We start from the raw sequence: 23805 nt of genomic DNA on the forward strand, positions 1-23805 counted from the left end.
TGCAGTAAGGTGAAGGAGGCAAGGCTGTGCCACTGGTGGAAGGTGGTGGGGGTGAGCCCAGGCTGAGAGCAAGGCCACAGTCCCCAGGAGCATTTGCAGCAGCAGGCGGCAAGGGGGAAGCCGCTGTTGTAAAGCCCAGGGCAGGCAGAAGGCTTCCCGTGCCGTTCTTGGCACGCTGCTAGCAGTACGTGAAGGGCTGGGTGTGCAACCTGACTGCTTCCAATATAACAGGCTGCTGCAGGGCCTGGCAGCTGGCAAAAGTGTGGCTCTAAGGAAGGAAAAGTGGTTATCATAGGAAAAGTGTTTTGTTTTTTTTTTCCTTGTTTGTCTTCAACCATCGCCAGGGCAGCAGTGCAAAAACACTCCGTGGCCAAATACAGCCTCGCAGTCACTGCCTGTGCTGCTGCCAGGAACCGTGCCAGGCGCTGAAGGACGAGCAGGGGGCAGGAGCTGTCCCTCGGGAGCCCTCAGCCCTGACCTTGCAGTGCTCGCACACGGCAGCAGCTCTGCCTCACAGGCAAAGCACGGGGCAAAGCTGTGCCCCCTCCTGACCCACCCCATGCCGCAGATCCTTCTCACCCACCCTCGCTGCCTTATTCAGTGCCTCCCGCTGTGAGCTTTGCTCCCTTCGCTGCAGGGGGAAAAGGACAGGCTGTAAAAGCAGAACTGCTCCTGGAGCCTTTGAAAATGCAGACAAACACCAGTGATATGCTCAGACCTTTATTACGTGGAGGAAGGGCTAAAAAGAAATGAAACTCCTAAAACATTCACCGCACTGGTGGAGGACGAGAAGAACCAGGAGTTGCCGCCCTGGTCTTGGTTTTAAAAAAAGGGGGGGAGGGAAAGGTGAAGTTTCCATCCGTCAGCTCTGGCGATCCTGGGCAGGGTGGCTCAGGACAAAAAGAGGTACGAGACACAGCTTATATTTTTATTTAAACCGCTACACAGTTGTGTTTTTTTTTGCCTCTAATGATGCAAAAGGAGGTTCCAGGACACACTGAGCCATCCACAGTCTCTTCCTTGAGAAACAAAACCAAAACAAAAAAACCCTGTCTGTTTTTTTTTATTTATTATTTATTTAAAAATTGGAAAATAAAAAGGTGAGGCTGCAGCTCAGGGCCACACTGACCAAACTGCCCACGAGTTCATCTTCCACAGCAGGAGGGAGAGGGGGAGATGAAAGAAAGGGGAAGGCCCACAAAACATTTTTTCTTTTTTTTTTTTTTTCCTTTAAAGTAACAGCTATACTGGGGGTGGGGGCAGAAATCAAACCATCAGGACATCTTGATTCTTTCTGGGGGGGCTAGGCCTCCTTCTTTGCCTGAATTCAGAACTGCGTTAAATAAATGGGCTCTAGCTCCGAAAAAAAATGACGCAGTTTGTCTTTGACAGAGTTATAAAGCCCATAGAGCTTAAAAAAGGAAGGATGCCCGGGTACAGATGGGAAATGAATAATTAGTTTTCCTACAAAGAAAATAAAACAGGCTGCAAGATGCAGAAAACCACATTTAGGCTCTATTACATTTACAAATACATACATAAATATATTACATACAACAGCAACTCAAAGAGGAAGCGGGCGAGTCACACAGAGGATGGCTGGCTGGCTGCAGTTCTCCCCGCACAGACGTTTGGCTGAGCAGTTACTTCTCCTAATAATTCCAGGAATGGGCTTCGGCTTTTCTGTTTTTCTTTATTTCTTTTTCTTTTTTTTTTTTCTCTCCTCTCCTTTCATTCTCTCCCCCCTCCCCGGTTTCGGATTTAGTTTGTCCAGTATGGAGAAGTGCCATAGGCGGTTTTGGTAGCCTGAGACTTTTGCTGCATGGTGCTGGGCTGGTTGCGCTGACCAGATCCACCCTAGAAATCAAAACAGGAGGAGACAGCAGTCAGCAGTGCACGCGTGCCCCCAGGGGTACATCACCTGGAGGGGAGCCCACAGACACAGCTCAGTGGATCCATTTCTGCTGTGCCCCAACAACTCCGAGCCCCAACATCTCCACGGCTCGCACCCCAACAGCCACCACAACACGAAGCAGGAGCGCAGGCACACACCATCCATCCCACCCAGCCCTCAAAGTCCCGGCCAGGTGCCACCACCCCGATGCTGTCACCCCCTCACTGCAGAGGCTGATAGCTGAGGGCTGGAGTGGGAACATGAGGAGGTGACAGAGCTGGGAAGCAACAACACCAGCTGCCCCCCCCAAAAATGTTTCCTCTCCCTCAGCATCAGTGTCTCTGCACTGTAAAACCTCAAAGGCAGGAGGCCGCGAGGAGAACAGCAGGGCCGTGGGAAGTGGAGGAGCATTCTCAAGGTGAATGGAGACTGCAGCAGCCAAGGATGTCAAGCGTTCAGAGGCAGCAGTCATTGCCTATTTCTGGACTCCAAAGCAGAACGCTGCTTTTCCAGGGAACGTTTTGGCAGGGGCCGACTCACCTGCCCATCTTGCTGAAGATGGTGATGCAGCATCTGGGAATGAGGCTGCTGATGTGCAGGCAGGATGTGGAGAAAAGGGGCTGGAGCATAACCCGGGGCAGCACCAGGGTTCAGGGGCCCAGTAGATCCGAGAGCAGAGGGCAGGCTGAAAGGAGGCGGTGTGCCAGCGTGGAATCCCTGCTTGTCAAACGTCTGCACGGGAGGCAACGGGGACAGGGTCAGAGGCTGGCAGGAGCAGCCCCACGGTGACCAAACAAGAACAAGAGTGGCCTGAACACAGATCCCTGCACCTCTCTCATCAGCCCCGTGAGCAAGCCAAGTCAAACCAAATACCTGGAGGCACTTCAGATTGAGTTCAACTCCTCACCCTCGTTTCTGCACTAATGCCTGAGACTTTTTAATTTAATTTCTGTGGCTACTGTGTTCTTTTTTTCTTCCTCTGACCTCTTTTTGCTTAGTGGGACATAGGGTGGCAGCAGCTGCCTGAAATCAGTCCATCAGACCTCTCAGGGGTTCAGGCTGAATTGTTTGACCTACTCCAGGCACCCCAACAAAAATGCAGGAAGAAGCTGCACTAAAAGGTTTTGTTCCCCTTGACCAAAGCTCTGCCCCTAATATTACGCACATATTCAAGGGCTGGTGTCCTACTCCTGGGCACGGGGCACAGCCTGACACACGCTGGGTCTGACTGCCCTGACAGAGGGAGGATACAAGGATGGGGTAAGGAACAGGCTGTCACCCCACTGCACAGCTCATCGAGTGCTTCCTGCCCTCCCTGGGAACCTGTACACAGAGCAAGAGCCATAGGTGGAGCAGAGTGGTGCTGGCACCCACGGGAGAGACCCTCAGGTACAGGGGTGGGCACTGCTGGCTGACGTCTCTGAGAAAAGCTAACATCCTCTTCACTCGTCTGCTTTGGTGGCAATTTTGACTGTGCTATCCTGTTTTACTTGCACCCACAGCACATGTGAGGCAGCGTGTGACAGTGCAGGGAGCTCTGCGTCTGTGCCAGCAGCTTTGGCCAGGCGTGGACATGGCAGAGGCAGCAGGACAGAGGGCGAGAGTCCTCTCCAGCAAGCAGAGCCAGCGTAAGAAATGCCAAAGCCTGCCGACCCCGAGACCAAGCTGCCTGGGAACTGTCCCCAGCTGCCAGGGCTCTGGCAGGGTCCCACCAAGCCACCCATAAGCAGGGAGCCACCAGGGAGGAGGGTCCAGCGTTCCTCACCTGAGTCTTGTTATAGACTGAGCCACTGATATCAGGCACACCTGTGTTACTTGAGGTCACAGAAACACCTGGAAAACAAAAAAGTACTGACAATGAGAAAGCCAAGCAGCACCCAGATCGAACCCTGCACTTGCTTTGCTCCTGGTGCCTCAGTGGAGGCACCTGCAGCCACTGTCCCATGTGCCCTCCTGCTCGGTGCTCTCAGACCCACAGCACTCCAGCCAGGAGCAGGAAGAAGGGCTCAGCTCCCTGCTCCTGCTGCAGAGCAGGCAACCAGCCCACTGGGATAAATCACCCATGTCCACTCTGCACAGATTACGGCTGGGATTCAAATGCACCTCATTGGGCAGCAGCTGGCTGCGCTGAACACTTTAGGCTTGCAGAAAGCCAGCTTTCCCCCAGGATTAGGGATGCATTTGGCTTTATCACAGCATTCAAGAGCTTTCCAGTAGTGTGCTGAGCAATGAGCCTCAGCAGCTGCTACATGCTTGTGCCCTTGTCCTTTCACATCATGCAGCAGGGTGAGGCCTGCACTGCTCCTCCGCCCCTGCAGAATTGGTATCGCTGGCTCAGGCTGGCTTCCACCTGGATCAGCTGGTGCCACAAAAGGCCCAGGAACAGCCACTTACCAGCAAAGGCACTCTCAATTAGCCACTCATTTGTAGGTTTACAAGGACTGGATCTGAACACTTGGATCAGGTTAAAAGCAGTGGTTCCTTTGGCCACTGAATCAGGTGCCTGGACTCACTGGGTTTGCACTGCTCTAAGGCTGTACCCTTCCTAGTCGATTTTATCCTTCCTAGGAGATCTCTCCTTTTTGCAGGCCACAGAGGAGAGCATGATAAGCTCCTGGTTGAAGACTAACATCCTGACTTGTCCAGGGGGCGTTTCAAACACACAACAAATGCTTGGTATTTGCTTAAGCCCAAGGATGAGCTAGTTAGTGCTAAGCAGTTTGGTACACATTTCTCAGGTCTAACCAGCATGTGCAGAATAAAGCTTTCACATGAGCCGTGTACATTCCTTAGCCTTCACAGTCACAGAGGAAACATTTCCAGGCACAAACCAACACGAGTTACAGAGCGTGGGGACAGCAGCTGCAACAACAGCCCTGAGACACACGAACTGCCCTGCTCGCTCTGAATGCACGGCTATCTCAGGGGCCTACCACTCAAAATCCAGTCAGCGTTTGGCAGAGGACCATTTCGGCAGTAGCGTCCCACTGCTTCAAGACCCACTTACTCTTCACCCAAGCCAACTCTGGCAGGGAAAACAGCTCACTACTTCTCCCACGTGTAATCAAGGACAAAACTGCACATCAGCCACACAAACCCTTACACGATGTTCAGCTGTTAGGTTTAGAGGGAACACTTGGGCCATTAAAAAAAGCATTTTGTATACGGGAGATGGAGAAACAGCTTGGATCTTGACCCTGTTTACAGCTGGCTGCTGTGTTGACTGCACAGCACTGGCAATGCTGGGAGTTTGCCCTGCTGAATCCCTCTCAGGAATAAACCTCAAGTCTCATGTGTTACCTTTCCCAGGTCCAGTGCCAGCAGATTTGTTTTGTGCTTGAGATGACCCACTGTAGCCTCCTTTGCTGTAATCTCCAGCTGCCGTTCCCTGCGTTAAGTCATCATAGCCTGCCGGTGTGTACAAGACAAGGTGTTACAGTGTGCAAGCAGCTCTGCAGGCACTCCAGTGAAAAGCACAGTGACGAGCGTACCTGCTCCATAGCCGTGCTGCCCGTAGCCACTCGCCTGCTGGAAAGGAGTGGACGCGGTGTTCAGATTGACTCCGTGCTGCTTAGCAGATGCCGGAGGTACCTGGACAAAGGAGGATGGATAACAAAAGCCACTGTTAGCCAGGGAGCAGCGCACAAAAAGCAAGGTCCCTCTGCCATCTAGTGGGGAAGGCACCTCCAGCTCACACGGGAAATAACTGGGAGCTGGGAGCACTGGGATCACAGGGCAGGTGGCACTCACTGCTGGAGCAGCTCTGTGCAAGCCACAGGTTTCCTGCTCGAGCTGCCCTTTCATGTGGCCTTTCTTTCCACTGCAATGCAATCGCATCTCAGGCTGCCTTTTTCTTTCATACTGACTGCAGAAAGCAAGTTCTTTGCCTTAAACCAAAACCAAGCAATCCCAGTGCTCTCCAGAATCAAACAAAATCAGCTCCTGCCTGAGGCTGTTTCATAAAACGTAGTCCCTACAGTGCCCTAAAACAGACTTATCTACCCTTCTGGCCTGGAGCATCACCTGTTCCCAAATAACTTCCTCCTGAGACTACCAGTGCTGCTCTACAGCTTCTTGGGGTCACCTTGCCAACTCAGCTTTGGGTCTCCCTTTGACTCTGCAGAAGCTCCTAAGGGTTTTCAGGAACACTACAAATCCATGAGCTGCAGTCCATTTACAGTAACCTGTGCCCATGAGTTCTGGCCTTTCACATTTCCCTCTTGCAGAAGGGACAGCAGAGGTATTTTCTCAGGCTTGCACAATGAGATCCTCTGCAGGATGGGGAAGAAGTAGGCCAGGTTTTGTGGAGAGAGCAAAATCAGAGGAGCATGAAGCAAGGGTTACAGTTGAAGCTGTCACACTTACAAACATGGTTGGCCCGTACTGGAATGCGCTGGGTACGCCTGGCACCCCGGCGTAGTAAGGGAGCCCGGTGTAGCTGTATCCCGGCGGCAGGGTCGGGTTGAGGAAGGGCTGCTGAGTCGTGTGGTGAGTCTGCGTCTGGTTCTGCTGCGGTTGGGCGAGCGTGGTAGCAGGAGCAGGGGAGGCGGAATCCCCACGGCCAAATTTTGTGACGTCACCTGGGAAGGAAAAGACTGATCAGAAAGGGATCCAAGCTTCTCCATAAAGATCCTGAGTACACGTAAACTAACAAAGAGCACACCCTACACTTGGAAGGCTGCGGGTTTTTGTGACAACTCTCCTGGTCTCTATTCTTGACGGCCACAGGGATATTGCTCATGGCACAGAGCTCTGTGCCACGGCTAATCCATTGACAGAATGGAGACGCCGATACTTACCCATCTCATGCACACCAAGCAGATTGATTACTATCAAACCATTTCAATAAAATATGCTAAAAGCAGAACTATGGTAATTAGCCAAAGTGCAAATGGTTGTTGGGTTAAAATGTGACTCTCCTGGAGGTTAAACTGATTAGCCAAGCTTCATGGGCTGAGAGCAAGTTAAGATTTACAGGCGGTGATGGGCATATTTTTGTCAATGTCTGTTTATTTGTGAAGCATGACTAGTTAGATGTCCGGTTCCTCACACCACCAAAGTTCTGGAGACAGTAGCTGAAGGCCAGGAAAGCAAGGCTTGCATCGTGGACCACCTTATTGAAGAAGTAGGAAGGGAAATTGGTTATTAACCCAAAATCAGCCTCCCAAGAGAAGTGACTATGAAGCAGAAAACTCCAAAACACTTGCATTTTTCTGACAGCCTACAGAGCAGCTTGTTCGTATGTGATTTTTTTTTCTTTATTTTAAAGGAGGTAACACATCACATCTATCTCATTCCTGACCAGTACTTCTCCTCTTTGTCGGTTGCCAAGAGGAGTGACAACATTCAGTAACTGCATTATAGGGATCATAATTTATGGCTACAGTTTTAAGCTGTAATCAGATGGCAGTGGAAGAAAAGCTTTTGTTGAATATGTTGTATGGCATTACTGTCATCTTTGCACATTGATAACTGAAGAACAAAAATGAGGAAGAGTTTCTTAGACCACGTGCTTTTGGGAGCGAAGTCCATTAGACCTGAGGAGGGCAGGGGAAAACCTGCTAGAGGCAGCTCCTGGTGGGAACATACAAGTGCTAAAATAGCAGTAACCAAGCATGGGTTGCTGCTGAAGGGGCTCTAAAAGGATCTTAAAAGGGTTTATTCCAGTGCCAAAAAGGAAAGCCAGCCAGGTGAATTTCAAGGAAAAGACCAATTAAACTATCAGCTATTTTCTAAGCACCTGTATGTGCTTGGGAAAAGCACTAGATGACACTAAGATTTACATTTTGAACAATTTTACGCTTGTTCTCAAAGACTATCCAGCTTTATCCCAGAAGAGGTCATATATAAATTCCCAATCAAAACCATGAATAAAAATTCATGTAAAAGTTGATAGGGAGAAGCTTGTTTTTATTTACTTATTTTCAGATTGGTGGATTTAAATTGCCTAAAGAAGGGCAAAAAAGACTGCTCTCTCTATCAGCAACAGCAGGATGACCTGCCTTTAGAAACCAACACATCTCACTTATTGTCCTTGTCTTTAAATAGCACTCACCTGAGTATGGGTTGTTAGCAAGGCTCCCATCTCTGCCTGTCAAGGTTGCAGGAGCAGGGAATGTAATTCCGTAGTAATCCTTAAACATAGATGACATCATTTATTAACAGTTGTAACCATAACAGAGCTGAACAGCTCTTATACCTGAATTATAAAAACAAGAATTTTAAAAGTAAGGAACAAGGGAAGCTAGTAAGGTCAGCTTCTGCCCAAGCTTCCAACAGAGCTCAAGATTTACCAGGATCCTCAATTTCAAAATAAACCTACTTTATGGACCCTTAATATCGTCTGCAATCACTTTATGTTGTAATGGCAGCTTCTGCCTCGCCTGCTGATACATCTAAGGGTGTAGAAGAAGGTCAGTTCCCACTCTGCTCAAAGGATATGACTAAAAGCTCTTCTCACCCAACCCTCAGCTTAGAGCTGTCATCTTCCAGCAAGACTGCACCTGGAAGAACAACAGACCCTGCAGGGTGCCAGAGACTTGGAGTCAGGACAGGGCCATGAAAATAACGTGGATGTAGTCTAAAGGTCTTGTACCATGCCCTGTTCTCTAAAATAAAAAACATTACCTAGAAAAACGGAACAAACTTGAAAGAAAACTGGGGCAAAAGAGTTGCTACCTGATGACAGAGAAGATTATTTAAGCTATGTCACAGAAGACCATATAGATCAGTGGACTGCAAAGTGTGGTGCCCAAGACAATCCAGTGGGGTGCACGAAGATTTTTTTTGGTACCATTAATAACATGAAATAAAAAAATGAAGGGGCTGGGTGATCAACCCCTCACCCCCTTCCCAAAGTGATAGGGGTACATGATCAAAAGAGGTGGAGAACACTGCCTTAGACTATGTTCTTCTAGGTCTTCTACAGAAAGATGGTCCTTACCCTGGCAGCCTTGCACTCTGAGGTAACAGAACACACCAGCAAAAACAAAGCAACGTTTCATTTTCTGTTGGGGTGAAGAAGTTGCCCTTCCCTCTCTGGGTGAGCTCCACCTGTGGGGCTGGTATTCCACCAAGCAGTTTTTCTCCTGATGTTCACTTACTCCTCACTATCCAGAGCTAGTTAATGCCTTCACCACTCCTTTCTACATTTCCATACATGCTCCAACACTTGAAAAGTATCCTCCTCCTCCACACTCATCTCTGCAAATTCCCTGACACCTCAAATGCTTTCTCTGATTTAATTGCACCTTCCACCCTGCTGCAATTCTGCATCTCACTGCCCTGTTTTTTACACATCATCCTCCATCACCCAACATGAAATAACCTGGCAAAGACTTAAGATTGTGGGGACTTTGTGTAACTCGAAACCGCGCCGTATTTCATCATCCATCTCCATCATTTCATCATGGAGAGCTGCCAGGCAGAGAAGGACCTGGGAGTGATGGTTGATAGTTGGCTGAATATGAGCCAGCAGTGTGCTCAGGTGGCCAAGAAGGCCAACGGCATCCTGGCTTGTATCAGAAACAGTGTGACCAGCAGGGCTAGGGAGGTGATCGTCCCCCTGGACTCGGCTCTGGTGAGGCCGCACCTTGAGTACTGTGTTCAGTTTTGAGCCCCTCGCTACAAGAAGGACATCGAGGTGCTTGAGCGGGTCCAGAGAAGGGCAACGAAGCTGGTGAGGGGCCTGGAGAACAAGTCCTACAAGGAGCGGCTGAAGGAGCTGGGCTTGTTCAGCCTTGAGAAGAGGAGGCTCAGGGGCGACCTTATCACTCTCTACAGGTACCTTAAAGGAGGCTGTAGTGAGGTGGGGGTTGGTCTGTTCTCCCACGTGCCTCGTGACAGGACGAGGGGGAATGGGCTAAAGTTGCGCCAGGGGAGGTTTAGGTTGGATCTTAGGAAGAACTTCTTTACCGAAAGAGTTGTTAGGCATTGGAACAGGCTGCCCAGGGAAGTGGTGGAGTCACCATCCCTGGAAGTCTTTAAAAGACGTTTAGATGTAGAGCTTAGGGATATGGTTTAGTGGGGACTGTTAGTGTTAGGTCAGAGGTTGGACTCGATGATCTTGAGGTCTCTTCCAACCTAGAAATTCTGTGTGTGACCCTTTCTTTCTCAAGTAATTTTGTCTCATCAACTCCAGCAGGAGTCTCTTAACAAAACACAATCACTTCCCTGTTGGAAATCTTAGCAGATCAATAGCACTTCCATCTCCTGCCAAGGAAAATGCCACAAATAACAGACATGCTAGCATTTTTCCCTATATACATTGCACAAAGTATAATCAAATTCACACAAGACGACGGTCTAAGGGTTGCACTTATTCCCACTGCCCCATTGATGGGGGGAAGCGCAGCAGTCATCCTGTCAGGGCCACAAATGCCTATCCCACCCATGCATGCAGACATACACAGAAGTCATAGAAAAATGGGAGTAAAATCTGGTTACATTTGAAATTCATGCCTACCCCCAAAAAAAAAAATCAGAAAAGATACTCTGTTCTTCAAACATAAGTATCTCCTGCCCTACAGAAGGCGCATGGGACAACACGCTCAAAATCAAAATGGAAATATCAGGAATAGACTCAAACGGTGTGAAAGGACTGAAGAATAAGAAGTGACCTGGCGTTACAGGTTTAAGCTTCACCAAGCAGCACACAAGGCAACACAGGCAGCAGCTGAGGATCAAGTCCCACCACCACTCAAGACCGCTACCACACATGCAAGCTACAAGGCAGCAGCAGACAAGGTGACGTACCCAAATAACACGAAGTCAGAATTTACAGTACCAACATACACATGAAGAAATGAACTTAAATTTTTAAAAGTATGCCCAAAAAGAAAAAAAAGAAAAAAAAAAAAGGAAACCCCAATTCTCATAGGATCAGTGCCTCTTGCTACCAGAAGCTGCCAGACCATGACGACAACTGCTCCTGGACTTCTGCCCACTTTCACTTTCTAGATGTGGGCAGACTGGCACCTCAAACACCATCATTCCCACCTACTCTGATAAAATTCTTAGTACAAAATCCTGTGTCAAATTCAAAACACAACATACAAAAAAGATGGAAGAACCGGAATGAACAAATGAACAACCAACAGCAAAACCTTTGTGATACTCAGGCATTTATCCAGAAAGTTTGACACACTGAGAACAAACACTGGGGGGCATAGGATGGTCACAAGCATGGATATTCAACAAGATTTTTGCAAAAGGAAAACCTGTTTTACCAACAAAGCTTCTGTATCAACAAAGATGTTACAGAAAAAGCAGGAAAAAAGACTTCTTGAAATCCTTAAAAAAAAAAAAAAACAAAACATAAACAACACAATGCAAATAAAGGGAAATGTACATAAACAGAAATACAAAGAGTATCAGAGCATTATATAAGCAAAATTGATTTGGGTAGGCAAGGAAACCTGAAAATAAAACCCAAGCAAAACAGTCCATGAAAACAACAAAAGGGAACCCTAAAACACTTCTGCAGCACGGCTGCCTCAACGGCCTCTGCAACAGCACTTTCATATCTCCCACACAGCCACACTGGCCCACAGCCAGGCTGACCTGCAACCAGGGCACCCCAACACCCCTAGAGAAGCGATGGGAAAGATGTGTGCTGTCTCCTGCCTGCTGAACGAGGGCACACCTCGCCTGGCTCCACAGAAGACAAGGAAAAGGGCAAACAGAAAGCAAAACTGAAAACGGAAACAGGGGAATTCTCTTTGGATGATGATGATGAAAGGAAAGATGCAGTGCTGCATAAAGCTCGACGCACAGCAGCACCCTGACCATTACAAACACCTGCACCACCACATAGCCCCTACAGGCTCCTGCTCAGCACAACCCAAGAGCCACCATGCCTGGGCCATCAGCCCCACCACCACCAGCCATCTACAGTGCCCTCCTGGCCCTCCTGCTCCTCCTCACGCCTCCCGCCAACGCCTTCTCCTGCAGCCCCCTGCGCCTCCACGACAACGCCTTCGTCTGGGACAGCCTCCAGCTCCTCCGCAAGATGGCTCCCAGCTCTACAGAGCCTTGCCTGCATCAACGCGCACTTTTTCCCTTCCCGGACATCCTTTTGGACACCGACAACACAGAGCAAGCCGCACACACCGCCCTCCGCCTCCTCCAACACCTCTTCAACATCCTCAGCAGTCCAAGCATCCCTGTGCACTGGCTCGACGCTGCACGCCACGACCTCCTCAACCAGCTCAACCACTACATCTACCACCTCGAGCGCTGCTTCCCAGCCGACGCCACGCGCCTCCACAGGCGAGGGCCCCGCAACCTTCACCTCAGCATCAACAAGTACTTCAGGAGCATCCAACACTTCCTCCAGAAACACAACTACAGCCCCTGCGCGTGGGACCACGTCCGCCTCGAGGCTCATGCCTGCTTCCAGCGCCTGGACACGCTGATACGGCGGATGAAGAGCCAAGCATCTCCCAGCCACTTCGGAAGCCATCTGCACCTTATGACTGCCCCCAGCCAACGCCAGTGGATGCCGAGCAAGAGGCACCAGCTGCAGCACAGACAGGGTCGGCTCAGCACTGCTCAGCCCTCCTCCAGCCACAAGCCCACGGCGTGAGGGAAACAGCCGTGACTGCGCTGAGGCCAGGCCTGGTCCTGGCTGCGGGACAGTGTATCCAGCCATGTGGCGTGCACCATGGACACTTCACTGCTAGGGGAGGGGGAAGACACAGCTATGTTGCATACCCAGGGGATGGCTGTGAGGCGATGGGGATACATGAATTTATTACCTGTGGGGCTGTGTTGCCTATCTGGACTGCAGCCTCTCCTGACGGAAGGGGAAGGCATCAATGGGCACTTTTTGCGGACTTGGACGTGTCAATGACTATTTATTGCAGAACTTTATTTATCATGCCTTTGTTTATTTATTCCCCTTTTTTATTTATTCATCCTTATTTATTTGCACTTAGTATTTATTCACTCTTTTTCTGGAAATAAAGATTTTATATTTTATAAAAAAGACAAGAAGTGGTGGTCATCTCTCACAGGCGCCACAGGCAGAGTCGGGCTCCCTGAGGCCAGCAGAGCCTTGCTTCCTGCAGCCTGTCTCACTGACAGCCTCTGTCACTGGTTGAGGGCTCTGGGCTGCTAACTGCTACCACAGGGCTGTCGGGGAGCAGTGCCTCTCCCAAACCCACCAAGCCCATGGGCAATCTCCCACCAACACCAGACCTAATGGTGCATGCCTGCCCTGGAAACATGGCGCCTGCATCACACACTCCTTGTCTGCCACCGCCCACCTGCTCCCTTCCAAGTCCTCTGCCACTGCCACGGTGTGAAAGCCACCTTCATGTGCACCCCAAGACCAACACCCCATCATGACCAACCTTCTGGCGATGCCACGGGGCTGCTTGGGGCTAAAGAGGGAGGCAGGGACAAAGCGTACGTCACAGAGGAGAGGGGGGACCAAGCAAGACCTGTGGAGGTCTGGGCAAAAAGCTGCACCTCAGCGCTAACCAACAACACACAGGAATATCAAAAAGACACACACAAAAAAAAACACCAGATGCTCAGGAACTACTCGTTGTTCTCCTACAGCCACCACGGTCTCGCACTTCTTCATCCCAACACAACCTTAGTAAGCAAACAGCAGAATCCTCCAACACCACCACCCGTGACAGTCCAACCCAGTCAGCACAGAACAGCACAGCATCCCACACACCACCAGCTGCTCCTTTACCTTGACCACCATCCCAAAAACACTGCCCCAGCTGCTTTACCCCAACAAGTAAGCTAGGGCAAGAAAACAACAATGCCCAGTACCTCCAAGCTCCTCCTGGAGAGGGGAAAGAGGCCGTTCTCAATGCTGTCACACCACCTCCAATGTATCACTACTGCAAAGATACTGCTCTGGGCAAAAGGAAACAGATGTCGCTTGCAACTGAGAAGTGAAGGAACAAATGTACTCAGGCACACAACACAAGCCCTCCCACAGCAGCCTCCAGCTCCTGGTCATACCATAATCCTCCTCATGTTACTCCTAATCCTGCGATCCCACAAAGGAGGGCCTGACTGACTCTGTCTTGTGAGGTAGCTGCAGAGAGCAACCCTCCTCTTAAGAACAAAACATGAGAGAAACGCAGGAAATTCACAAATGAATTTCAAACTTCCAAAACTGAAAGATAAGTATTATCTTTATCATTAATGTGATAAAACACCAAAAAAGTGATCAGAGAGGTCACAGAATGTCCATCCCTAGAGATGCTCAAAAGTTTCGTTCAATAACTCCCTCGGGAAACTGAGGGAAACTACCCTCAGCATCTGAAAAGACTTATTCCAAAATACATCATACAAGAATTTCAAAACATGAAATGATGCACTGAGTCATTAAAAAACACGGAAACAGAGAAACAGAGAAGTTCCTACAGTACAAGATGATTACAAAGAAAACGTATTTACCAGGCAAGAAAACCTAAAATTGAAAAAATGCAATTGCTAATGATAAGACCTTTCTTTCACATAGCACACTGAGACACTTTTACTGAAAATTTGCTCAACTGACAAAAGCAGCAAAACTATACTAAAATATTCTTGTCTGACACTCCATCACTGAACATGAAAGACCTCAAAAGAGACTCCTCAGGAAGTTTAAAAGCGTTCAAAGAGAAGAAAGGCAAAACAAAACACTGCAAGCACTCCATCAGTCAAACTCATTCAAACCTACAAACAAAAGCCACTACCTTCAGGACAAGCCATGTTCGAGAGCTCCACAGATTCACAGAATCATTAAGGCTAGAAGAGATCTCCAAGATCATCTCTCTAACCAACCCCCTGTCCCCAATGTCACCCACTAAACCCTGACCCTAAGCATCACGTCCAACCTTTCCTTAAACACCCCCAGGGACAGTGATGATGCCACCTCCCTGGGAAACCCGGTTCAACACCTATTTCAGAGAGGAAAAGTCTCAGAATTTCCAACCTAAACCTTTCCTGGCACAACTTGAGGCTATTCCCTCTTCCAACACTAGTTGTCTATGGGACGAGGCAAACCTGCAGCTCCCCACAACTTCCTTTCAGGTAGCTATAGAGAGCCATAAGCTCTGCCCTGAGCCTCCTCTTCTCGAGAAGAAACACCCCCAGTTCCCTCAGTCACTCCTCATTAACACTTGTGGTCCAGGCCCTTCACCAGCTTCGCAGCCCTTCTCTGGGCATGCTCCAGGGCCTTGATATCTTTCTTATAGTGAGGGCCCCAAAGCTAAACAAAGTACTCTGTTCTGTTGAGACTGCACCTCGAGTACAGGGTGATGATCACCTCCCTAGTCATGCTGGCCATCCTATTCCTGACAAAAGCCAGGATGCCATTGGTCTTCCTGGCTGCCTAGGCAAGCTGCCAGTATCATTTTCAAAATATTTCAAAATGTAAAACGCAATGATGAATTACTACCAAAAAAAGAGCCAAAAAATGAAACTCAAAGAAAAACCACGAAAACTACCACAATTTCAAAAACGAAAAAAATAAACACTTGATATGGTTGGGAAACTTTACCGGAAAAAAGACCTAACACACAGGAAAAAAAAAAAAGGAAGCCATAAAAAGTTCTCAGACAAAGCTCCCTGATCAACCTCTCCCCACCACTTTCACATCCCCCACACAAACACTAAGGACAGATTAACCATAACCTCCTCGTCAAAAAAAAAAAAAAAAAAAAAAACACCAAAACTAAGCCAAGGACCTCCAAAACCTGTCCCAGGCTCGGGGGAAACTCACCAACACACTTCCATACACACCAAACGTTCTCAAAACCACTTTCACTCCCCCGCCTCCAAATATGCCAAAAAATATCCATCACAACACGAGCCAAGGACCTACAGCTCGCACACCGTGCTCGGGGCAACCCCAACAACACACTTCCCCTCAAACCGCAACCACCCCAAACTGAAAACCACAGCCGAAAGCACCTCCATGACCTGAAAGCGACGAAGGGAAAGGAAGATGCCGCACTGCATAAAGCTCGACACACGCCAGCACCCCGAGCACCAACACCACCCAGCCCCAACAGGCTCTTGCCCAGCACAACCCAAGAGCCACCATGCCTGGGCCATCAGCCCCACCACCACCAGCCATCTACAGCGCCCTGGCCCTCCTGCTCCTCCTCACGCCTCCCGCCAACGCCTTCTCCTGCAGCCCCCTGCGCCTCCACGACAGCGCCTTCGCCTGGGACAGCCTCCAGCTCCTCCGCAACATGGCTCCCAGCCCCACACAGCCCTGCCCGCAGCAACACGCGCCTTGCTCCTTCCCGGACACCCTCCTGGACACCAACGACACGCAGCAAGCCGCACACACCGCCCTCCACCTCCTCCAACACCTCTTCGACACCCTCAGCAGCCCCAGCACCCCCGCGCACTGGCTCCACACCGCACGCCACGACCTCCTCAACCAGCTTCAGCACCACATCCACCACCTCGAGCGCTGCTTCCCAGCCGACGCCGCGCGCCTCCACAGGCGAGGGCCCCGCAACCTTCACCTCAGCATCAACAAGTACTTCGGCTGCATCCAACACTTCCTCCAGAACCACACCTACAGCCCCTGCGCATGGGACCACGTCCGCCTCGAGGCTCACGCCTGCTTCCAGCGCATCCACCGCCTCACCCGCACCATGCGCTAAGAGGAGCCCCACACGCGCACCTCTGCCCTCATGCCTCCCTTCGCCCACCACACAGGGACGCTGACAAGAACTGACCGGAGCCCAGTGGCCACCACCACCCACCCCCTCCTTATTTAACTATTTATTTCAACCATGCCTCTCATCTATTTATTAGTAACTATTTATGCAAAACAAATAAAGACCTTTTCTAAGAACCTGCCCAGTCCTACGGCAGCCCTCTCTCTGGCCCGGGGGCATCTGGACAATGCCCTCAGCTCCAGCCTTACGCTTCTGCTTAGCCCTCAAGTGCTCAGGCACTTCCACTCAACCATCTCGGGAGAACCCCAGCAACCACACTCGTCTCGCTCACTCCTCTCCCGGCCCGGCCCAGCCCGGGACACCTCTGCCAACAGTCCCTCTCCCTCTCTCTCTCCCCCCACGCCCTCGCAGCCACCACCCCCACACACTCAGCACCTCTCTCCTTTCCTTCTCCCAGCCTCCGTCAGCACAGCAGGCACAGCTCGCTCTCGCTCTCCTCCTCTCCTACAACCTCCACAGCTTCAGCCACCGCAAACCTCTCCCTCCGCCACGCCACTGACGCCCTCACCAACACCACCCAAAACCCAGCGCTCCGCTCCTCAGACAACAAGCCCCTCCACAGCCCGCTGCCCGCTCTCCTACCCCGACCCACACGGCCAGGGAGCAACGTGGCCTTCGCGCCTGGCCAGGCGCACGGCACGCTCGCGGGCACGACACACTCACTGCTCACAGCCAACACGGCTGCACGACGGGAATCTCCTCTGTCACTCAAGCTTCTCCTCTCAGGACAACATTACGCACATCCCTCACCAAGGCACACCACCCAACCTCATCTTTTCACCTTGCTGGGGAGAAATTTAATGAAATAGAACACGGGCAGGTGGACAGTCCTGCAGCTGGGCAAGCACAGCTCCACACACCACCACAACTTGGGGACTGTCGTGCTGGAGAGCAGCGAAGGGGAAACGGACCCGCGGGTCCTGCTGGACAGCACGATGACCACCAGCCAGCTTGGGGTTGTGTGCTTGTGGCCAACAAGGCCAAAGGCATCCTGGGGCGTATTACAAGGGCTGTGCTTATCAGGTTGAGAGAGGCTCTCCTCCCCCTCTACTCTGCCCTGCTGAGACCACATCTGGAATATTCTCTGCGGTTCTCAGACCCTTACTTCAACTAAGGACACGCAACTGCTTGAGAGAGTCCAGCACAGAGCCACGAGGACCATGAAGGGAGTGGAGCATCTCCCTTACCAAAAACGGCTGAGGCAGCTCGCTCTCTTCAGCTTGGAGAGGAGCACACTCGGGGGTGACCTTATTCATCTTTGTCAATGCGGGAAGGACGAGTGTCAGGAGGATGGAGCCAGGCTCTATCTACAGATAGGACAAGGAGCAATGGGTGCAAGCTGGAATATTCACGTTACACCTCACGTTCCGTGTCAGTATGAGACAAAACTTCTTCACCGTGAGGCTCGCGGAGCACTGGAACAGGCTGACCACGGGAGTTGTGGAGTCCCCTTCTCTGGAGACATTCACAACCTGCCTGGATGCGCTCCTGTGCGACGTGATCTCAGTCTTCCTGCTCCGGCAGCGGGAACAGACTAGATGATCGGTCAAGGTCCCTTCTACCCCTCACATTCCGTGACTGTGTCACTCACTTCAGCAAAGCTTTCCATACTTCCTCTCACAGTACCCTTCCGGACAAAATGGACAGCAAACTGCTCCACGAGTACACAGGATGAGAGGACAGCAACCCCCACACAAGGCGGCCTCAGAGGCTTACACTAAACGGCCTTACAGCAGGCTGGCAGCCAGTCACTAACGGGATGCCCTAGGCCGACATTTCAGGGACGGCTCTCTCACGTGCCTTCATGAACAACCTGGATGCAGGACTCAAAGGCAGAACGAGTGACTTAGCCAACAACACTACACTCGCAGGAGGCACGCACTCCCGCAAGGACACAGAGCCCTCGCACGCACCTCTTGGCAAACCAGAGGGCTGGGCACTCACCAACCACCTCACGGGCACCAAGACCAAGCGCTGCCTTGGGCTGCACCGGGGACGGGGCAACCCTGCCTTCACGGACACACGGGGGGAACACAGGCCGGACAGCGGCCCCACAGAAACACATCTCAGCCTTTGGGTCAACACCAAGTGCAAGAGGAGCCAGCAGCATGCCCTGGCAGACAAAAGGGCCAGCCATTTCCTAGGCGGCCCCAGGCCCAGCCAGGGAAGGGACTGTCCCACTCTGCTCTGGGGCAGCCTCACCTCCAGCACCCTCTGCACTTCTGGGTACCACAAAACAAGGGCATAAAGCTATTGGAGAACTTCCAAAGGAGGGAAACGGAGACCTGCAGAGGTCCAGAGGGCAAGACGTGCGAGCAGTGGATCAAGTCCCTCACTTTGTTCAGCCAACAACAGCAGGCCTCATGCCGGCATGCGGCTCCCTCACGAGGGGAGCAGAGGGGCAGGCCCTGAGCTCTGCTCTCTGGGGACAGCCACAGGACCCCAGCGAACGGCACCGAGCTGCCACAAGGAAGGCTCACGCTGCCTCTTCGGAAAAGCTTCTGCACAGAGAACGTAGCTGGGCACGCTCCACAGGGAGGTGCTCACGGACCTCAAGGACTGCTTGGACAAGGCTCTCACAAATACACACTTTGGGCTCCTCCTGCACGGACCCACGACTTGGACTACACCATCCTGGAGGGCCCCTTCACACGCACCATATACCATGGTTCTACGCTTCTTCTTGCCTCCTGACACATTCACAGCTTTCTTCACAGCCTTCTTCCCACAAGGACCAACAAACGCCTACACGCCATGACAGAGGAAAGAGCTCCTTGCCCTTCTACTGCTTCACAAATAACCAAGAGCAAAACAAAGGGGAAAGACAGACCACCAAAAAACAAGACCAATACAACCAGCAACACAAGCACAGCACCACAGACAATGCAGTGCCCTCTCTGCACACACTTCAAGATGGACTTGATGAGCTACCATCCCTCCAGGTCTTCGAGAAACGCCTACATTCAGGACTTCATGGCAAGGGATACTGCTGGACTTTCACACAAGCTTAAGGGTTCAGCTACATGATCTTCGATGTCTTCCCCAACCTCAATGACTCCATGATGCTTCGGGGTCCTTTCATTTGCAGGACATGCTACCACAAACTCCCGCCCCATCCTAAAAAAAAAAAACAAACAACCACAAACACAAACCCAAGATACGGGTGATCCAACCAAGGACAAGGCACAGACGCCTTTGGGAAGCTCCATCCAGACGGACACTCTAAGCACAGGAACACAAGGGACACCTCTCCCCCAACAATTCCTGCCTACAGCAAGGCACTCGCACCAAGCAGATCACAACACCCCACACTCTGGAAACACATCAAAACCTGCAATGAACAACTGAGCTGAAAGGAAAAACGGAACACACGGGCAAAAGAAGACCAAGAAGAAAAAACCCAAACCTCACACTAGGCCATGACATAGGGAAAGTGCACCTCGGAAGGAAGAGCACTCTTGGCCAACGCTCAACTACTCTCCCTCAAGGCCAAAAGGGAAACACTACGAAAAGCACATCCGCAGCACAGCTGCGCCAGCACCCTCTCCCCAAGACTTTCACATCCCCCACACAAACACTAAGGACAGATTAACCACAACCTCCTCATCAAAAAAACAAAAACAAAACAAAACACCAAAAAAAAAGCCAAGGACCTCCAAAACCTGTCCCAGGCTCGGGGGAAACTCACCAACGCACTTCCCTACACACCAAACCACCAACAACCTTGGTTCAGTCCACAGAAGACTAGACTGAGCGAAGGACTCATGGTAGCTGCAGCTTTCTCAAGAATCTCCTCTCAAACTACCACCACGAAGCAATGGTAACACCAGATAACTCCCTTAGGTTCCATCGAAGAACCAAACTTCACAATACTTAAGGACAGAGAAACATCAACACATACAAGGGAATCCACAGGAAAAACATTAGTGGTACAAAGAAGGCAACCTAACACTATGGCGCTGCAAAGTGAAAGAAGGCTTGGGCAGAAAGAGAAATTTCAGTGTAGCTATGACGCAAAGATGCTCGTTTAAAACAAAACGGAAACCAGAAATAGGAAACAAGCACAACATCTGTGGCACACCTTTCCCCACAGCATTGCCTTCTCAAAACCACTTTCACTCCCCCGCCTCCAAATATGCCAAAAAATATCCATCACAACACGAGCCAAGGACCTACAGCTCGCGCACCGTGCTCGGGGCAACCCCAACAACACACTTCCCCTCAAACCGCAACCACCCCAAACTGAAAACCACAGCCGAAAGCACCTCCATGACCTGAAAGCGACGAAGGGAAAGGAAGATGCCGCACTGCATAAAGCTCGACACACGCCAGCACCCCGAGCACCAACACCACCCAGCCCCAACAGGCTCTTGCCCAGCACAACCCAAGAGCCACCATGCCTGGGCCATCAGCCCCACCACCACCAGCCATCTACAGCGCCCTGGCCCTCCTGCTCCTCCTCACGCCTCCCGCCAACGCCTTCTCCTGCAGCCCCCTGCGCCTCCACGACAGCGCCTTCGCCTGGGACAGCCTCCAGCTCCTCCGCAACATGGCTCCCAGCCCCACACAGCCCTGCCCGCAGCAACACGCGCCTTGCTCCTTCCCGGACACCCTCCTGGACACCAACGACACGCAGCAAGCCGCACACACCGCCCTCCACCTCCTCCAACACCTCTTCGACACCCTCAGCAGCCCCAGCACCCCCGCGCACTGGCTCCACACCGCACGCCACGACCTCCTCAACCAGCTTCAGCACCACATCCACCACCTCGAGCGCTGCTTCCCAGCCGACGCCGCGCGCCTCCACAGGCGAGGGCCCCGCAACCTTCACCTCAGCATCAACAAGTACTTCGGCTGCATCCAACACTTCCTCCAGAACCACACCTACAGCCCCTGCGCATGGGACCACGTCCGCCTCGAGGCTCACGCCTGCTTCCAGCGCATCCACCGCCTCACCCGCACCATGCGCTAAGAGGAGCCCCACACGCGCACCTCTGCCCTCATGCCTCCCTTCGCCCACCACACAGGGACGCTGACAAGAACTGACCGGAGCCCAGTGGCCACCACCACCCACCCCCTCCTTATTTAACTATTTATTTCAACCATGCCTCTCATCTATTTATTAGTAACTATTTATGCAAAACAAATAAAGACCTTTTCTAAGAACCTGCCCAGTCCTACGGCAGCCCTCTCTCTGGCCCGGGGGCATCTGGACAATGCCCTCAGCTCCAGCCTTACGCTTCTGCTTAGCCCTCAAGTGCTCAGGCACTTCCACTCAACCATCTCGGGAGAACCCCAGCAACCACACTCGTCTCGCTCACTCCTCTCCCGGCCCGGCCCAGCCCGGGACACCTCTGCCAACAGTCCCTCTCCCTCTCTCTCTCCCCCCACGCCCTCGCAGCCACCACCCCCACACACTCAGCACCTCTCTCCTTTCCTTCTCCCAGCCTCCGTCAGCACAGCAGGCACAGCTCGCTCTCGCTCTCCTCCTCTCCTACAACCTCCACAGCTTCAGCCACCGCAAACCTCTCCCTCCGCCACGCCACTGACGCCCTCACCAACACCACCCAAAACCCAGCGCTCCGCTCCTCAGACAACAAGCCCCTCCACAGCCCGCTGCCCGCTCTCCTACCCCGACCCACACGGCCAGGGAGCAACGTGGCCTTCGCGCCTGGCCAGGCGCACGGCACGCTCGCGGGCACGACACACTCACTGCTCACAGCCAACACGGCTGCACGACGGGAATCTCCTCTGTCACTCAAGCTTCTCCTCTCAGGACAACATTACGCACATCCCTCACCAAGGCACACCACCCAACCTCATCTTTTCACCTTGCTGGGGAGAAATTTAATGAAATAGAACACGGGCAGGTGGACAGTCCTGCAGCTGGGCAAGCACAGCTCCACACACCACCACAACTTGGGGACTGTCGTGCTGGAGAGCAGCGAAGGGGAAACGGACCCGCGGGTCCTGCTGGACAGCACGATGACCACCAGCCAGCTTGGGGTTGTGTGCTTGTGGCCAACAAGGCCAAAGGCATCCTGGGGCGTATTACAAGGGCTGTGCTTATCAGGTTGAGAGAGGCTCTCCTCCCCCTCTACTCTGCCCTGCTGAGACCACATCTGGAATATTCTCTGCGGTTCTCAGACCCTTACTTCAACTAAGGACACGCAACTGCTTGAGAGAGTCCAGCACAGAGCCACGAGGACCATGAAGGGAGTGGAGCATCTCCCTTACCAAAAACGGCTGAGGCAGCTCGCTCTCTTCAGCTTGGAGAGGAGCACACTCGGGGGTGACCTTATTCATCTTTGTCAATGCGGGAAGGACGAGTGTCAGGAGGATGGAGCCAGGCTCTATCTACAGATAGGACAAGGAGCAATGGGTGCAAGCTGGAATATTCACGTTACACCTCACGTTCCGTGTCAGTATGAGACAAAACTTCTTCACCGTGAGGCTCGCGGAGCACTGGAACAGGCTGACCACGGGAGTTGTGGAGTCCCCTTCTCTGGAGACATTCACAACCTGCCTGGATGCGCTCCTGTGCGACGTGATCTCAGTCTTCCTGCTCCGGCAGCGGGAACAGACTAGATGATCGGTCAAGGTCCCTTCTACCCCTCACATTCCGTGACTGTGTCACTCACTTCAGCAAAGCTTTCCATACTTCCTCTCACAGTACCCTTCCGGACAAAATGGACAGCAAACTGCTCCACGAGTACACAGGATGAGAGGACAGCAACCCCCACACAAGGCGGCCTCAGAGGCTTACACTAAACGGCCTTACAGCAGGCTGGCAGCCAGTCACTAACGGGATGCCCTAGGCCGACATTTCAGGGACGGCTCTCTCACGTGCCTTCATGAACAACCTGGATGCAGGACTCAAAGGCAGAACGAGTGACTTAGCCAACAACACTACACTCGCAGGAGGCACGCACTCCCGCAAGGACACAGAGCCCTCGCACGCACCTCTTGGCAAACCAGAGGGCTGGGCACTCACCAACCACCTCACGGGCACCAAGACCAAGCGCTGCCTTGGGCTGCACCGGGGACGGGGCAACCCTGCCTTCACGGACACACGGGGGGAACACAGGCCGGACAGCGGCCCCACAGAAACACATCTCAGCCTTTGGGTCAACACCAAGTGCAAGAGGAGCCAGCAGCATGCCCTGGCAGACAAAAGGGCCAGCCATTTCCTAGGCGGCC

General features: G+C 52.0%; 4 protein-coding genes across 26 annotated transcripts in view; 3 read left to right on the top strand and 1 right to left on the bottom strand.

Moving 5' to 3' along the window:
* Positions 1-707: 707 nt before the first annotated feature.
* The window catches only part of UBAP2 (ubiquitin associated protein 2), a 160937-nt gene continuing 137839 nt past the window's right edge, over positions 708-23805 (bottom strand). For 14 of the 23 annotated variants that reach the window (XM_038169813.2, XM_038169808.2, XM_072030806.1 and 11 more), the window contains 7 exons: positions 7950-8028; positions 6260-6474; positions 5386-5485; positions 5195-5302; positions 3660-3727; positions 2435-2626; positions 708-1857 (listed from right to left, as the gene is read on the bottom strand). In XM_038169813.2, coding sequence (XP_038025741.1) covers positions 1762-1857; positions 2435-2626; positions 3660-3727; positions 5195-5302; positions 5386-5485; positions 6260-6474; positions 7950-8028 — 858 coding nt within the window. In that variant the 3' untranslated portion in view covers positions 708-1761. Of the gene's footprint in view, positions 1858-2434; positions 2627-3659; positions 3728-5194; positions 5303-5385; positions 5486-6259; positions 6475-6944; positions 7008-7949; positions 8029-23805 lie in introns of all 23 variants that reach the window. The other 9 variants (XM_072030794.1, XM_072030795.1, XM_072030792.1 and 6 more) reach the window with 5 other exon arrangements.
* On the top strand, positions 11690-12795 carry LOC101796052 (interferon-like). The gene is given in 1 exon segment (NM_001310827.2): positions 11690-12795. A coding segment is annotated over 1 exon segment (732 nt). The 5' UTR covers positions 11690-11747; the 3' UTR covers positions 12480-12795.
* LOC113840166 (interferon-like) lies at positions 15903-16649 on the top strand. The gene has a single exon (XM_038169814.2). The coding sequence runs from the start codon at positions 15952-15954 to the stop codon at positions 16525-16527; it is 576 nt and encodes a 191-aa protein (XP_038025742.1). The 5' UTR covers positions 15903-15951; the 3' UTR covers positions 16528-16649.
* Positions 20953-21699, top strand: LOC140000634 (interferon). The gene has a single exon (XM_072030821.1). It carries the CDS (start codon positions 21002-21004, stop codon positions 21575-21577), a length of 576 nt encoding a protein of 191 aa, XP_071886922.1. The 5' UTR covers positions 20953-21001; the 3' UTR covers positions 21578-21699.

This window comes from Anas platyrhynchos, chromosome Z, assembly GCF_047663525.1.
Source record: "Anas platyrhynchos isolate ZD024472 breed Pekin duck chromosome Z, IASCAAS_PekinDuck_T2T, whole genome shotgun sequence".
Lineage (NCBI taxonomy): Eukaryota > Metazoa > Chordata > Aves > Anseriformes > Anatidae > Anas > Anas platyrhynchos.